The sequence below is a fragment of the Pithys albifrons genome, chromosome 8 (genome assembly GCF_047495875.1).
Source record: "Pithys albifrons albifrons isolate INPA30051 chromosome 8, PitAlb_v1, whole genome shotgun sequence".
Lineage (NCBI taxonomy): Eukaryota > Metazoa > Chordata > Aves > Passeriformes > Thamnophilidae > Pithys > Pithys albifrons.
Window position 1 is genome coordinate 35,791,031 of NC_092465.1, and position 16,658 is coordinate 35,807,688.

Here is a 16,658-nt window from a genome sequence, read left to right on the forward strand (position 1 = left end):
GCAAGCTTGGCCACCAGTACCCCCAGGTCCTTGTCCTCCTCGGGAGGTCTGGTTGTCTGTGGTTTGCATGAGCATTTAAATGAACTATTTAATGACAAATCTGAGGCAATTTCATGCACATGAAACCAGTCACAGTGCTTGACTTTTCCATGTTATCCCAGTTGGCTTGTGCAGCCTTATTGGAATAAATCACCACCAGGTGTACACAGAGGGCAAACTCAGGGAAAAACTGAGTGTTGCAGAATTCATGTATATAATTAGAGTTGTTCATAGTCCTGGTCAGTGCTAATAACCAAAGAGCTCACTAGCAAGCAAAATAATTTAGAGTCTCTACTTTGGCAATTCAGAAGTGTGAGAGAAGAGAAGGGGAAGCATTCCAGATGAGCTCAGCTCTAAGCCAGGGATGGTATTAAGAGCAGCCATTTATCAGCAGTAGTAGCTCAAAAAACCCCAGTAATCTCTGCAGTCCAAGAAACACACTGTAATGCCTTGAGAGATGCCAAGTTCCTTAACTCTCACCTTTTTAGTGTTGGGAAAGAAACAACTGGAGTGCTGTGTTCCTGTACCTGTCTGGTGAGTCTCTGCTGTGTGATTTACAGCCTTCTGAAACTGGCTGGAAACGTGGGCACTGCTAAAGAATTGAGCACCTTGTGTAGGGCTCTGGCATTGCCCCTCCAAATGCCTCAGTTCTTCTGCACGTCTTACTCGGTGGGAGACACCCAAATTTAACAAATGATAAGCACAAAATGCAGCTTTTTAAATTGCTGTTAATTTAAATGATGGCCTAATAATGTGCTTTTTAATAATTTCTTTGGTGGATGGGGCCAGTGCTGCAGAGAGTGGCTGGTAACGTGGCAAAGAGGCTGGAGAACCAGGGATAGGGGATTTTCTCTGGGAACTTGGAAGAAGCCAAGAGCCCAAAGGTGGGTAATTCCCCAAAGTGGTGGGACAGGGAAGGTGGTGTGGGAAGAGCAGTTTGGAGGCTGAGACCTGCAGGGCAGGTTTAACTCACCTGCTAAATCTTAGGGCTCTTTTGTATCATTTTTCAGAGCTGTAAATGTCTTGCCCCACAGGCCTGTACAGAGCATCAGTTGTTTGGAATAGACTTGTTATAGGATAGCAGAGCTCCCCTGGGCAAGGAATGGAGAGATTAGGGATGGAATACAGGCACATGTGTGGGAGAAGCCCCAGCCTGCTGCTCCCACCTTTGCTCCTGCTTGTTCCCAGGCCTGCCACAACTGCAAACCTTGCCATACAGAACAAATAAACCCATGGGGAGGATGAAGGTGAGAGGATGTTTTGGGCATAGTGTTCCCCCTGTGCAGCAGCTCTGGTGCTGAGCCAATGACAGGAGGCATGTTTGGAACAAGACAGATGGCACAGCTTTGTCTCTGGAGTTTGCTCCCTCAGAGCAATTGTTTTTGACTTGGAATGCTTGAGGGCTCCTGCAGCTGCTCAGACTGCAGCCTTTAACTTAGAGCCCTACTTTAAACCAGCAGCTTCAGAATAACCAATTCTGGATTAGATCCTTGCCAGAAAAATGTGCAGGAAAGAGCTGCTCCCCCTGTATGATGGGGAACACAAAGCAAGAGAGGAAACTTGCTTTCCAACACCAAAGCATCACTGAGGTGCCCTGAGAAGAGAGAGGGGACTATTTGAACAGCTTTAAGAGTCATGCAGTTTCCTGCTATTACAGAAATGCCTCAGTAAATACTGAACCTGCTCTTTTTTGTTCTATGCTCTTTGCTCAAGTCACAGAATCACAGAATGATTTGAGTCAGAAGGGACCTCGAAGTTCATCTCATTCCATACCATGGGCAGGGACAATTTCCACCAGGCCATGTTGCTCAGGGCTCCATCCAGCCTGGCCTTGGACACTTCCAGGGATGGGGAAAGTCAAAGAGGATTGTATGTGGGACAGGATCTTACTGAGTTGGTACTACATTCATACAGCTGTTTTGTACAAGTAGGGTCTCAGAAGAAGCAGCAAACTCCTTTATGTGCTTGTGGTCCTACAGTTCTCTGAGGCAGCACACAAACTGTAATAGCTGGTGTGATTAAAGAAGTTACTATAAATAATGAGAAATTCTGGTGCCTCTGTACAGGACTGAAATGCAGCATGACTTAAAAGCCCTGGACTCTGACCTGGGTAATAGAAACAACCTGCCTGATGGAGTCTGACTAATCCCCCCCATGCTGACATTCCCAGTAAAACTGAAACACATTGGAAGAATGGATGGGACTCAGGTTTCAGGAGGGTTCTCGTTGTGCCCACAGAAATAGTGTCTTTAAACCTCTTCAGTCTTAATTGAGATTCAATCCGAGTATGGGACTGGGATAGACCAACTTTAATGTGAATTTTGCACTGGGAAGTGTTTATTTTAATGCTCACCAAACCACACAGCTCACTGCCCACCTAACATGGGGGTATCCTGGTGCTCTCAAGGGAAATAATCACCTCCAAGAGAAAAAAGCGTTTTGTCTCATGCCCTTGACGTATTTCCCAGCCCTGGGACTGCACTCAGTGTTGTGCTGTCACCTTACAGAGCCTGTCCCAGCCCTGGGACTGCACTCAGTGTTGTGCTGTCACCTTACAGAGCCTGTCCCAGCCCTGGGACTGCACTCAGTGTTGTGCTGTCACCTTACAGAGCCTGTCCCAGCCCTGGGACTGCACTCAGTGTTGTGCTGTCACCTTCCAGAGCCTGTCCCAGCCCTGGGACTGCACTCAGTGTTGTGCTGTCACCTTACAGAGCCTGTCCCAGCCCTGGGACTGCACTCAGTGTTGTGCTGTCACCTTCCAGAGCCTGTCCCAGCCCTGGGACTGCACTCAGTGTTGGGCCGTCACCTTACAGAGCCTGTCCCAGCCCTGGGACTGCACTCAGTGTTGGGCCGTCACCTTACAGAGCCTGTCCCAGCCCTGGGACTGCACTCAGTGTTGGGCCGTCACCTTACAGAGCCTGTCCCAGCCCTGGGACTGCACTCAGTGTCGTGCTGTCACCCTCCAGAGCCTGTCCCAGCCCTGGGACTGCACTCAGTGTCGGGCCGTCACCTTACAGAGCCTGTCCCAGCCCTGGGACTGCACTCAGTGTCGTGCTGTCACCTTACAGAGCCTGTCCCAGCCCTGGGACTGCACTCAGTGTCGTGCTGTCACCTTACAGAGCCTGTCCCAGCCCTGGGACTGCACTCGGTGTCGTGCTGTCACCCTCCAGAGCCTGTCCCAGCCCTGGGACTGCACTCGGTGTCGTGCTGTCACCTTACAGAGCCTGTCCCAGCCCTGGGACTGCACTCAGTGTTCTGCTCCTGTGGCCTGTGTTCTTCTCCCCCCTCAACTCATCATTTCTGCTTGCCACCCATTTTCAGTGCAAGCCTGGAATTTTCTGTGCCAGATGATGGAAGCCTCCTGGGTGTGGATGGAGTTCACTTGAAATTCACACTTAAGTAAGTTGCCAAGAGCGTGTTAACCAATCCTGATGGCACACTGAAGCCACAGTGCCCTGAGTCAGCCTCACATTCCATCAGATTCTGCTGTGGTCCCCAAACTCTGAGAAACCCACTGCCAGTGAACCTGTATTTCAGAATTAAACTCTCCTCTTGTGAGAGAGAATAACAGGCTGTCATCCACAGCCACATTCCCAGCCATAACTTGCATGCCTTCACCTGCATAGATCAATCTGTCCTCCTGACAAACAAGTATTTCTTCTGTATTCACCTGGAATAGGCATTTGGGGACCTCTCTTTTATCTTTGCCTTGGAAACACTTAATATTTTCTATCACTCTTTGGTTCTAACTGTCCCTGTTTTCAAACTGGTAATGCATAGGGTTTTTTCCCCCACTTATCTGGCTCTTTCATCCCTCCTCTTCTGATTCTGCCTCTCTAGCTCCTCATGACTTTCTGCTGTGCCTTTGCTCTGCTTGTGTCAGACCATGCCATGGTTCTTTTTCACCCGACTTGCCTCCTTTCTTGTTTGCATTCTACAGAGCCAAGGCTGAAAATGTCTTTGCCGCCCCCTCTTCTTGCTTCTCCAAAGAGATCCTTCTGTGGAGCAAGGGCTGTAGTTTGGGAGCCACTGCTCTGTGCTCCGTGTTCATTTTTATTCTCCTTACTTCTAAGCTTTTGCTCAGTCTTTTTCTCTTCCCAGAATACCCATTAAACACCTTTCCTGTGCCAGCCACTGGCTCTTCAGTGCTCCTCTGTCCTTCTACCAGGCACCAGTGGGACTCCTGACTCTTTTTAGTTTGCCTGTTTCTTGTTCATGTATCCCGGCAGATCTTCATCTGCTTTGCTTGTTGGAAATGGGAGTGGGAAAATTGGTTCTCCCACCTGCTCTGTATGAACTTGCAGGAGGAGATACCTCTCCCTGGCACAGTGCAGTGAAATAATAGCTGGGCTGGGGCTCTTCCTCTTCCCCTTGGGATTCACTCCCTCCTTTCTTCCCTGATTGGGACTCTGCTGTGCTGGTTAAACCAAGAATAGATCAGATGGCAGAGTGGGCTCCCCTGGGCCAGCCCTAGTGGGTTTCTAGCTGGATTCCTGGAAGAGAAACCAGCTCTGAGATGAAACTCAGGCTGCAGTTATCAGCGTTAAACACCCCATGGGGCTGTTCTGCCTTCAGAAATGCTGTGTGCTGTGTTAGGACTCTGCTGGAGGGAGGAGTGGAGCAGCTCAGCAGCCTCACACAGCCTCTGAGCGGGGCACCAGCCACAGCTGTGCCCAGGAGGAGCCCAGTGCTGCCTCAGGGGACACAGAGAGCTGTGTTGTAGGCACTGCTGGCAGGGGTGAGGTGATGTTGTGTCTGTGGGACCCCCTGTGCCAACACACACACCCCGTGCCTGGGGAGTGTCCCAGAGAGTGTCACTGGGGGGCTGTGCCATTAGGTCACGAACACTCTGCACTCTCAGACTTTTAATTCCCAAGTATTGCAGGGATGGGCATGAACTACTTGAGCAAAATGAAATAATTAGTTACCAGATTTCTTTTCTTGTGTGCAAATAGGCCAGCTCAGACTAATGCTATTTACTTTAGCTGATTCCAGACTTTTGGACGTACAAAGGAATGAATATTTTTAGGAGCTTTAATTCTAAGCAGGAGGTTTAGCCTCAAGGTCAGTGGACTGGGGGTATTTGTGGGCCACTTGAAACCATTTGAAGAAGGGAATCTAACCTCAATTTGTTGTGCTGGTCAGTTTTGCTTCTGTAGTGCTAGCAATCAAGAAGTAGGAAGCAAGTGAAGGCAGGAATGACCCTGCAGAGCAGTGCTCAGGAGGGCCATGGCTGAGAACGGGAGGCTGTGGGGCAGAGTAAAGTATCTGGAAAGCTTTACACCAAAAATGGGGCTGGGAAAGCACATCCCTGGCAGAGCTGTGGGGGAAGGAGGTGCCAGACCTGCTTGCTGTCATAACTCTGTGCCTTCTCTGGGGCTTGGGGGGGCTGTGTCTCTGTGTGCCCAGGCACCTGCCTGCTGTTGTCCCTCTGGAATCTCTGACAGGTCACCTCATCTTGGTGCTGGTCCTGCCCCAACAGCACCAAAACAGCTGCCCTGATTTTCCACTTCTGGTTTTAGCACTTTTCCTTGTGCCTCTGCCTGACACTGGCCTTTACAGAGCTCTGTTTTTCAGCTGATCACAGGTTTGTCAAGCTCAGCCATTTGGACTGAAAGTTTAGATGCTGACACTGAGTATATAGGTCTGAAAACATTGGCTCCATTGATTCAGGTTTTTCCAAGATGGAGGCTGCTTAAAGGCATAATTTTGGTGATGCTAAATAAATGAAAAGGTCTAATTAGACCCATCTTTTTGCTCACAAGTTTTGGAACAAGAAGTTTCTTCTTTCCCTTTGATCAACTTGCTTTTTGGCACAAAGTGTCTTTGCTGTCCCTGCAAAAGTCCTCCCTCCACAGGCTGACCTGAGTCAGCTTTGAATCTTGCCTTTGGTCTGCAGTCACCACCAGGGTGTTTAGAGCTTTGCAGCTGGAAACTACAGAGACAGAAACTGGGACAGAAATGGGGTGGGGAAAAGGTTGTCTTTTTGGGTAAAGTGATCTAGAAACAAGCAGGTTGAGGAGAACAGTGGAGGAGAGCCTGGTCTGTAGAAGAGCCACCTCGTTATGGCTTTGTGCTGAGTGGCTGTTGAGACCTGAATGAGCTTTTAATGTTGTTAATGTATAATTTATACACAAGTGTGGCAAGAGGTGTGCAGTGCAAATGGTGCCTGAAGTTCTGAGCATTCCTGCAAAAGAGGCCCAGGAAAAGCCTCACCACAGGCAGAAAGCCCAAAGTGCCAAGGCACTGGAATGGTTTCCCTTGACTTTCCCCTGCTTGGGGAGCAAGACCATGTGCTCCTGCCTGGCTGTAGCACCTTTGGAAAATCCTGAAATCAATAAGCTTGCTCAAAACCAACCATGTCTTAGTCTGTGAATCCCCTTGGAAGTGGGTGGGAGCCTGCCTGGAATGAGGACTGGTGGATAAAGTCAGGACCTGACCCTGTGTTCAGTGACAAAGTCAGTAGGAAAAAACTCAGGGAAAGGAGAAGCCAATCAGGGAAGATCCCTAATGACTTTGTGATTAATGATATCCAAATGTCTGTCTGGAGGGGAACAGCAGTGCTTGGAAAGCTGGTGAAGATGTGCTCATGTGCAGCATTGGTGATTAAACAATAGCTCAGGAGGAGACCTGTGATGTTGAAAACCCCCTGGGAAGCTCGATGTGCACCTGTGATGTTTTAAGAATCTTGGCTCCTCAAAAATTTCAGGGCTTTGATAGTTCAACGAGCAAAACCAAGGAGCAGCAGCAGAGCCCTTTGCATGTGTTTTTAATCACTGCACAGAGGTGGCAGTCATAAATTGAAGTGTCAACTCAAGGAGCTTTCCAAAACTGGGAAGACAACAGATCTCGGAGTTTGTGGTGATTTAGAAGGCAGAACTGGTGATCTTATCGATGCCTCTCCGGAGGTGTGACACCAGGGTTCAGCTGGGCCTGCTGCTTCAGATACCTGCCACCAAGATTTATGGGTGTTTCACCAAGTATGGGAAATGTATGAACTCAGGGGCTTCCTGCTGATCTCCCCCCAAGCCTTCCAGCCACCTCCATTAATGTCAGCACTCCCGTAAATTTTTACTAGTAGGCAACTTGTGCCACTGCACAGAAGCTTCCAGAGGTGTCCCCTGCCTCCTGTAAATCCAGGAACACCCAATAAAGGAGATTAACTGCAGATGGACTTAATAACAGTTGTCCCTCCTTTGGAATTAGAGGGGTTCACACTTTTTAAGAGAGTGGTGTGGTGTTCCCACAGGCAAGAAAGGGCTGAAGGGTTTTTGTTGTTGTTTTGTTTTAAAAGGCTTTCAGGTTGGATGGTTGATTCCAGTGAATGGGAAACAGGTTGCAGAACTGCAGGCTCCACTCTCTGCCTCATAAACAAACAACCCTTTTGTTTCTGGTAAGTTATTCTCCCTCTGTTCAGGGGGACCCGGTGGATTGTTTGCTTTAGTGCACCCTCCAGTGAGCCAGAGGCATTTCTATTCCATCCCTCCTCCTCCAGCCCTGAAGATGCCCACCAGAATCAGTAAATAAGAACGTGTTAGGAAGGGCTTGAACATTATCCATTAATGTTTACAGCTCCTAATTACGTTAATTAATCAGTGTGAGAGCCCAGCAGTTCCCACAGCTGTACTTTAACTTGCAGGGAGCAGCTCAGCACACTCTGCCTGCCAGAAGGTTTGTGCAGGGCCTGGACAGCTTTGCCTGTGTGCTCCTGGTGGAGTCTGGAATCAGCCCTGACTGTCTGCATGAGGTGCAGTCCAACATCTGGGAGCAGCTGAGGCCTGTTCAGGAGATTGATGTTAAATGTGAGCTGTCCCTGCAGAGCAGCCTTTTGGCAGCAGAGAAAGGCACTCGGAGAGCACTTTGCACCAGCACTAATTGTTGTGATACAGAGATTACTGCCTTGGCAGGGCCTGAAGTTGTTAGTCCTGTCAGAAAAGAGGTGAAACTATTGATAGGGAAAAATCTCCAGACATTGCCTCTTACATTAATGTTTTTGTTCTTTTGCAGGAAGACCAGGTGTTTGAGCACAGGACACCCAAGCCTGTGCCATCCTCTTGCAGAGCTCCATTCCCACAATTCAGAGCTTGCCTTCCCTCTCCTCAGGAAAATCAGATGGTTTGGATGAGAGGCACAACTCAGACTGGCTGCAGAGGGACTCAGAAGGAGAATCTATTTGTTTTGTGCTCCCTACAGAATTTGATGTGATTAAGCACCAGTTGGGAGAAGAAGATACATTTTACTGCAGTGAACTGGTAAGGACAGGAGGAAACTGAGGTGCAGACACAGAACCTCTTTCCTATGTGGAAAGTATTAGAATTATCATTATTTCTATTTTTTTTTTACAAATAGTTCAGCTCATCCTCATCTGGTGTCAGTTTATCCTCAGCTGGTGTCTGTTTATCCTCATCTGGTGCCATTAGCAGACAACCACTTATTTATCCCCCTATCCTGCTTTCTGTGGTGGGCTCACAGCTGCTGCTTCTGGATGGAAACTTCTGCTCCCAAGTGAAAGGTGGCACACAAGTGGCCTGTGAGTGTGTGACAGTCCTTTGATGGTGACAGGGAAAACAAGTAATGACAATATAGACTGGGTGAGAAGAGAGGGGTTCATCCCCTGTCTGTAAGTGCCTCCAGTGGGCAGCACCTCCTGTCTGTGCTGAATACCAAGCACCACGTGCCAGAGAGGCACTTTTTGGTAGGTTCCTAAACAGAAAGGCCCTTGAAGGAGCAGCAAAGAAGGGAATGCATTTCCCAGAGTACCAGGGCATTGTATGGGAGGAGGAGTGTGATGTCTCGGGGGTGTGCCAGGGATCCCCAGGCTCTCTGAGAGCTGCCTGCTGCAGTGGCTCGTGGCACCAAACTGGTTCTGAAGCAGTTTCCTCTCAGCTGCTCCGTGAGCTGGTGCCATTCTGTGGGGAGGCTGCAATCCAGGCTCCTTGGCTCTTGGAAAGCACTGCTGGCAGTTGGAGGGCACATGTGGGATGAGCCAGATGGGACTGAAAAACAACACCACGGCTCTGGCTGGGCTCAGGAATGATCCCCTGGAACCAGAGTGGAGGGGGCAGGGAAGGGCTGCCTCTGCTTGTCACCACCAGGGTGTCATCCCTCTCTGTCCCCTTGGCAAGGCTCTGGCTGTTGATGGATTGCCATTAACTCTGTGAGGAGCAGAGTGTGAAATGGGAGCCAGGCAGTGCCTGACACAAATGAATCCCTTCCCTATTCCACAGAGTTTCAGTGCAAACCCTCTCTCCCCATTCATCTTCCTCCTGCCTCCTCCTTTCCCACCTTCTGCTGCCCCAGGAGTCCCAGGAACGGATGGATTGGCAGTAAACTCAGCTCAACAAAACAGCCTCGTGAAAAAACGGGAATATAACATGATCACTGCCTATTTCTTTCCCTTTTCCTCTGCATCAAAGGCCAGTCTGGCTGTCAGGGGCATTCAAAATGAGTCAATAAAGCCCCTGTTGCAGGAGGAGTCTCATCCCCTCACTGCGAAGCTCAGTCCTTACCCTGACAGTCCCTGAGGAGCAGCAGAGTGAGGGGATCCTTCTGAGCCCTAATCATAATCCTTCCTCCCCTGATCATGAAGTGTAAACCTCTTAGGAGAGGACATTTACCCCTTGCCACCTCCTTGCTCCAAAAACCCATCCCCACTCTGTGGGAATAGCACAGAACATCCCTGAGCTGCTGTTCCTGAGCTGCCCTGGCAGGAGGTCAGCAGTGCCACTGATGAAATGCTCCCCAGAGCTCCGAGGGGCCTGAGAAACCCTCCAGGAAATCCAGAGCATCATTTGCTGCAGCTCCAGGGCATGAGGCACATCCACAGAGCCTGGGCATGAGGCTCCCCCGGGGGTCCAGGGGCCATGCTGCTCATAAAAACCTCATCTTGATTCTTCATCCTTTGTATTGATTTCTGTCAGAGATGACTTGTCTTAGACAAAGATACTATTATGTTTCTCTGTATAACAAAGGGAGCTTCTCCCCTGTCCTCCCCACCCTTCTAAAACTCATTTCAGGGATGACTCCAACAAGACTTGTAATTTGGGAAGTGTTTTTATGCACAGTGGGTGAACAGTGGAGAAGACAATGGGTTTGCATATGCAGTGCAAAGTCCTAAATGTGAAATCAGAGAAAAATGGGTTGGGTCTGGAATGGTGCAGGAAATTGCAGTTAAACCCACAGCTATGCCATAGTTATATCTTAATATGAAACTCTGTTATTAATGTAATGGATGGAATCTGTGGGAGCCAAGTGATTAAAATCCACACTCAGACGTGTATAATCACAGCAACTGTTAATTCTGGAACGTTTCTACTCCTGCTCTATGAACCATAACTTGAAAAATAATTTAAAAAAGAGGCCTGCAGGTATATTGTGCAGGATGCTTGTCCAAAAGGCTTTCAAAACAATTCTCTTTTCTTTCCTAGCATGGTTGGACAAGGCCACATGGACACCTGGAAGGCTCTCTGTGAATAACTTGCAAGCCAAATAAGAGCAGAAGTCAACCCAGATAAATGGAACGATGGATGGTGAGGCTGCAAAATGCAGGGCTGTATCCAAATCATGTTGTCTTCACAGCAGGATGGATATAAACAACTGGAACAACTGCATTTAATCTATTCCTTTGGGGTTTGCTTTCTTTTGCTTTTTTGGAACTCCTCTTTGTAAGAAGCTGGTTTGGGTCTTGAAATAACTGAAGCTGTTCCCTTGTGCAAAGAAAGTAGTAAATATTTACAGTGGTTCTTACAGGTTGAGATATTTAATATGTGCTCATTTCTTTTGTAATCTGTGAGTAACTATGCTGAAAGACAATACCTGCTAATGGTATTTTCTGTCACATCATTTTCTGAGGGAAGGATAAAATGTGCAAGTTTGGGTTTATATTTTTAGTCCACACAGCAAAATTCATTCAAAAAATATTTGTTTCCCTTTACCTGTTTATTTAATAGAATAAGGAAAGTGGGAAACTGTAAGAAAGCCTAGTTAAAGAGTAATTTATAAACTACATTTAGCTGTAGACTGGCTTGGGGGAGAGCCAAAATGTGTGCTGGCAGGTAATGATGAGTGTACACTTGGCCACTTCAGACCTGCCCCATGCTCAGCAGGACTCGGTTCCTGCTGGTTGTGCAGCATCTCTGGTGTTTCTTCATGAAAGCCTTGGCTCTTCCCAGCACACACACACTCCCCTTGGGTAGAAATGTGCTGAGTTTTTTTTCCTTTTTCTTAAAACCTGTTTTGGATGCCAGTGAATGTATCTGTGGGGGGATATTTGGCCCCTGAGAGGCCCCCTGTGAGCAGCAGGACAGCAGGGAGCAACTTCTGACTCCTCTCAGCTCCATAAATCACGGCATCACTCAGCCAGGCTGGAAGGAGCTGAAATATTGGGTGATGTCCAGCCCTGCTGAAGTGATGGCAGCTCTCCCACTGCCTTCACTGGAGGCAGAGTTTCATCTGCCACACTGCTAAATCACCAGAATGGCTTTTATCAATGAGATCTGTCTAGTCTTGCCTGGAACTGGCCCTTACTGATTTTCAGGGATCATGATGGGCAGTCAGTTTGAACAAAGAGAGTTAACAGGGAGAATGATGGCCTTGGAGCAACCTGGGCTAGTGGAAGGTGGTCCTGCCCGAGGCAGGGGTAGGAATGAGATGGTCTTTCAGGTCCCTTCCAACCCAAACCATGCTGTGATTCTGTGATCAAACACGGCAACAAGCCTGGCACTGCCCCTCTGCCATCAGCCATGGCCCAGCTCTCAGATGTGCCTCACAACTGCACATCTTTACACATCTCCTATCAAAATGGTCTGATTAAAAGCTTAAAACTGCTTTTTGGTTAATTTTTTAAAATATGAGGGTTTTTTAGATGGGTTACTGTCCAAGGGTGGGGGGGAGCTGTTTCTCAGCCTGTCCCAGCTGCAGCAGAACCCTCTGGCTGAAGGCTTATCCATAAGCACTCTTACAGATATGTCCTATCCCATATCATCCCTTGCTCAGGAAAAACTTACCCATAAAACCATCCAAGATCAGTTAATGTGGTGCTTATATTGAACATCTGCCTTAATCTTTGTTAATTTTCAGGGCTAGATGGGATTCAAGATTACTGAACCTGCCTAGATGGACCAGACAACTCAAAGGTTAGCTAAAAAAAAACCTTATAACTCATATAATCACGAATTTATATGCTGGGATATGCCTGTGCCTGCCTCTAGCCTTGACTCTCCTCCAGCTGGGCCCCCTGGGCACACCTGGGATAGAAGGGGGGGCCCATTTCTCTTGCAAAGGCTGCTAAAAGACAGCTCAGCATTTACACCCCACCTTCTGAGCACTCTGCAGGAACTCGAGGCTGGGGACTCACATGGGGCTGAAGGGTTTGATGAACTGCTCTCTCAGCCCCCCCTCTGCACCTCCCTCTGCTGAGCGATGGCTTTGGCTGCCTCCAAACGATCCTCTGGGTGGCTGAGGCTCTGGGCTGGCCCTGCTGTTGGGTGATTTAACTCTTAATAATGTCTCATAACTGTCTCCAAAGAGGTTTATGGCTCAGCCTTCTCTAATCTCCTCCAGAAACACTGTTATTGGTTCACACTATTTCAGTTAGTTCTCCTCAAGCTCTAGAGCCAAGTTAATTGGACACGACTGACCTACGGTAGGGATGACTATTAGGTGAGTAACACTAAGCAAAGGCAATAAGATCTTTCTGTGCCTCAGAACACGCTGGGAGCTGTGGGGAATAGCAGGAAATAGCAGCTCAGGAGGAGCAGGGTTGATTTAGGGAATGGGGAAGTGCTTTGCAATAACTGAGGTTTGTAAAACTAGCAGCCCTTTCTGAAGGAGAGTAAAAATTACACTGGAGCTTTGAGTTTCCATAAGAGGCAAAAGTACAAGGAAGAGGAAAAATAGGCTGTGGCAGACCTGTGAGAGTGCTATTTTTGATCATTCCTTTTTTAAATCAAACTCTTCACTATAGCACAGCTATTCAAAGCTGATTATAGGACTTAAGGAATAAACAGAGCAGGATTTCATTAGAATGCATTTGTGTTTCCACCTGGAAACTGCTGAAGGCAAGTCCAGCACAGTGAAAAAACACTGAGTGATTAATGGATGTGACACTTGTCCACAAGACAAATATGAGCCCTGCAACATCACTGAGCAGCTCAAGGCACAAAGACACTGCAGAGCAGATGAAACCTTGCTGCGAAATCCTGGAAGTTTAAGGTGCTGTTTCCCAATTTACTTTTACATACTAATCCACCAGATGAAGTAAATTCTGGAACAAATCCCCTATATTATAAAACCAGCCTAATATTCCTTAGTAAAAGACTTTACAGGGTGACCATATGAAAACTTCCAGTCTCGAACTTTGTTGGCTGGAGCCTGAGAGAACTGTAGGTGTCAGCACTCGGTTTAAGAATGTGTAAGTATGTGCTTAGCTCTACTGAGACGTGAAGTTTGCCTGAGGTCAGCAGCACTGCTCAAGGAAAGGGACATTTGGAGGAGTGTCTCCAAGGTCAGGCCTCAAGTACAAACCTACTTCAGACTCGGGGGGGCTGCTGGATAATGCCAGCAGTGGGCACTGAGGGCAGTGCCACTGACGTGAGGTGCTTTGCTATGGCGAGTAATTACACTTGTGTCTCATGGAAGAGTGAGTTCTCTCTCTTAAACCTTGTGTGTTCAGACAGGGAAGAAAGGTGGTGTTCTTAAAGTTTAGAGTATCCTTCTTATGACAAAGACTCAGCCCAGGGTAATGTGCAGACTGAAGTGTCCCCACTGGAATGTCTGATGTCTGTGGCCCTGAAGCACAGCCAGTGGTTCAGGGGGCCCCTCTGAGCCTGCCAGGAGGGATGTCCTGGGCTGGTCTGCCCAGTCTGCCATCCTGCAGCTCAGGGTTGTGGCTCTGGAGCTGCTGCAGGACCAACTGCTCAGCTGGGACTGGGATCATCCACAGGGATGCTGCAGCCTGGAGGAGCTGCACAATCAGGCTTTGGGGTAAATGGGCTAATTAAGGGGTGAGTGTTTGTCTCTGCTCACCGGCACTCAGTGAAGCACTGGCTGATCTGAGCCTGCAGTGTCTCCTCGATGTGGGCCCCCTCTGTTTCTCTCAGCATGTCCTTGAAGGAGACCTTGTCCTGTCTCTTCTGGACATCACCTGGCAGAGCTTCCACTGTCCCAGCACGTTTCTGAGAACCACTGGTTGCCTCCAAGTGAGGAGGGAGAGTCTGAAAACAACAGGAGGAGAAAATCAAAGGTACGAATTAAAACAAACTTCATATTTACTGGAATGCCAGGCTGACAGTGAATCTGAGCTTAAGCCCTAATTTACTTGCAGGAAGCCAGGAAAAAGGGCCCTGTGCTGATGAGAAGTGCCTGCCTGCACACAATGCTCCATTGTTGGTGTTTCAGCAGTAATTCCCAACACTGCAGTGTGCAAACCCAACCCTTCCAGCGTGGGATCTTGGGCTCTCAGTGAGACAGGTGAGAAAGCTGCTGCTCTGCAAATGCCAGCTTTGTCTGTGTCAGAAGGGTGCCAGAGAGGCTTTAATTGAATCTGCAAATGTTTGGACTTCCCAGTGGTGCTTTTTAATTAGCCAGTATTGTTTTTAATTTGGTCACTGCAATTTTTATATGCACCGCTTGGTCAGTGGTTTCCTGGTATTTTGTTGCAGCTGATCCTGCTCCTTTTTAGGAAATCCACTTCCCTTGAGGAACAACAACAACAACAAAGGAATAAACAATCCCCCAAACACTGTCATAAAAATCACAGCTCCCCAGGTTTCCCATGATTTGATAACCTTGGCAAGAAGGGCTGGTTTCAAGTCTTAGAATAATTTCTGCCTTATGATTGATTTTACACGTGTAGTTTGCAGGAGAAAAATGAAAGTCTTTGTTATTCAAATACAGAAGCATGAAAAATACCATCTGTGTGGGTGGGCTGAAACTTTGCATTTTTTGGCTTGCAAAGGTTGATAAAGTTAAGATGTTCCCAGTGCTCTACAAGCTGTCACTGCCTTGTAAGTGTAGGGAAAAATCCATTTCAAGAATTAACTTGTAAACTACCTTTGTGGTTTCTTCTTTAATTCTAGAACAAACTGTTTCATACATACTTGGGAATTACTAATCATATTGTCTGATGGTGTGTGGCAAATTTAAAAAGGGAAAGGAGGAGAAAATAGGACAATTTGGTTTTGCAGTATGTTTTTTTACTCCTCAAAGTCAGTGACTGATATATAGGTGGCAGTATATGTGAACTAAGCTCTTGGTTTGCATGGCCAAAAAGAAGTACATAATTCTGCTGTGGCCTTTCAACTTCAGAGCATAGAGAGATTGTCCTTAATGGGCAAATCTCAGACTAATTTAGTAATGCATTCTCTTTGCTCTGCTGACGTGTTTTCTGGTGTGCTCAGAGTCCTAATTCCAGAGCTCTCCCACCAAGACAAAAAGTTCTCTCAAAGGCTTGGCCAGCTTATTTTTAAGATCTCTTTTTTCAGTGTTTTTCCGTGCCTGGACCAGGTTCCAAGAATCACTACCAAGTGCCAAGCCAGTCTGGTTTGAGCAGGTGCCCCCTGGGACTCCTCACTATCCAAGGCAAGCACAGAGCCCCTCTAGGACAGCAATTCCCTGCCTTCCCTTCCCTGCATCTGTGTGTGGGATTCACACTGTGCTCACAGAATGGGGCATGGCCACACCTGAGGAAGTGAGCAGGGGGAAACAGGAGCAGCAGTGTGGCTTTCAGAGGGGTCTGCACATGTTCTCTTCCTCAATCTGTGATCCAAAAGTGTCACCTTTTACCCTGCTGAATTCTCAGGCTCCATGGGAGTTGTGTGTCCAACCCTCACCCTCAGCAGCACCATTTATAAGTACAGCCCTAAGCATTAGCACTCCTTGTCTGTATGTCACCATTGCCTCCCTCCCTGGGACTAAACAAAGCCCAGGCTGTGATGCTGCTTTCTCAGGGCTCATCTGGAAACCAGAGGAGCACCCAGGAGGGCTTTTTTCCAGACTGAGATCCAGGAACAGGATCCCTTGGGTGTTTTCCTGCTCAGCTCTTTGTGTCCCTACAGCAATTTCCAAGGGACTGCTCTCCTGAGGAGTTCCCACTGAGGGGCATGAGGGCATCTCCAGCTTTAGGGAGGCTGAGCCACAGCCCATGGAGAAGGGCAGGCTCCTCTGCAGCACACTCCTGAAGGTTTAGGGGTGAAATGTCAGGAGGTGGCTCACCAGGTGAACAACTCGTTGGTGCTGGGAAGGGTCAGCTCCCCCTCCACCTGATCTGCTGCATGTGTGGTCCTTCCCTTCCCCTGCACAGGCTCTGGCACTCACTGACCCTGCAGTGAACCCATGCTAAGAAGTGAAAAATAATCCCTTTTGTCTTCCCCTCTCCTCAGATGACCTGTCCCCTGGCACAGTGAGGGGACTCAACCAGCCAGGGAGCAGCTGAGGGGCAGCACCACAGCAAGGCAAGTGGGGGACACGGGACCAGAGCAACGTGGAGAGCAGCAGCACAGCCACGAGGGTGCTTTTGCCATCCCAGGACCTTCCACCCAGTCAGCCCCTCTGAACTGTTCTGTGCTGCATCCTGAGGGAGCCCTGGATGAGCAGCTTCTGTCCCTGAATCTATTCAGCCT

The 16,658-nt window shown here is 48.3% G+C and overlaps 1 protein-coding gene across 1 annotated transcript in view; it reads right to left on the reverse strand.

The window, feature by feature from the left end:
• The window catches only part of IQCA1 (IQ motif containing with AAA domain 1), a 107,422-nt gene that overhangs the window by 62,085 nt on the left and 28,679 nt on the right, over positions 1–16,658 (reverse strand). Inside the window, exon 6 of the mRNA XM_071562193.1 lies at positions 14,065–14,252. Within this exon, the coding sequence (XP_071418294.1) occupies positions 14,065–14,252 (188 nt within the window). The remainder of the gene's footprint in view (positions 1–14,064; positions 14,253–16,658) is intronic.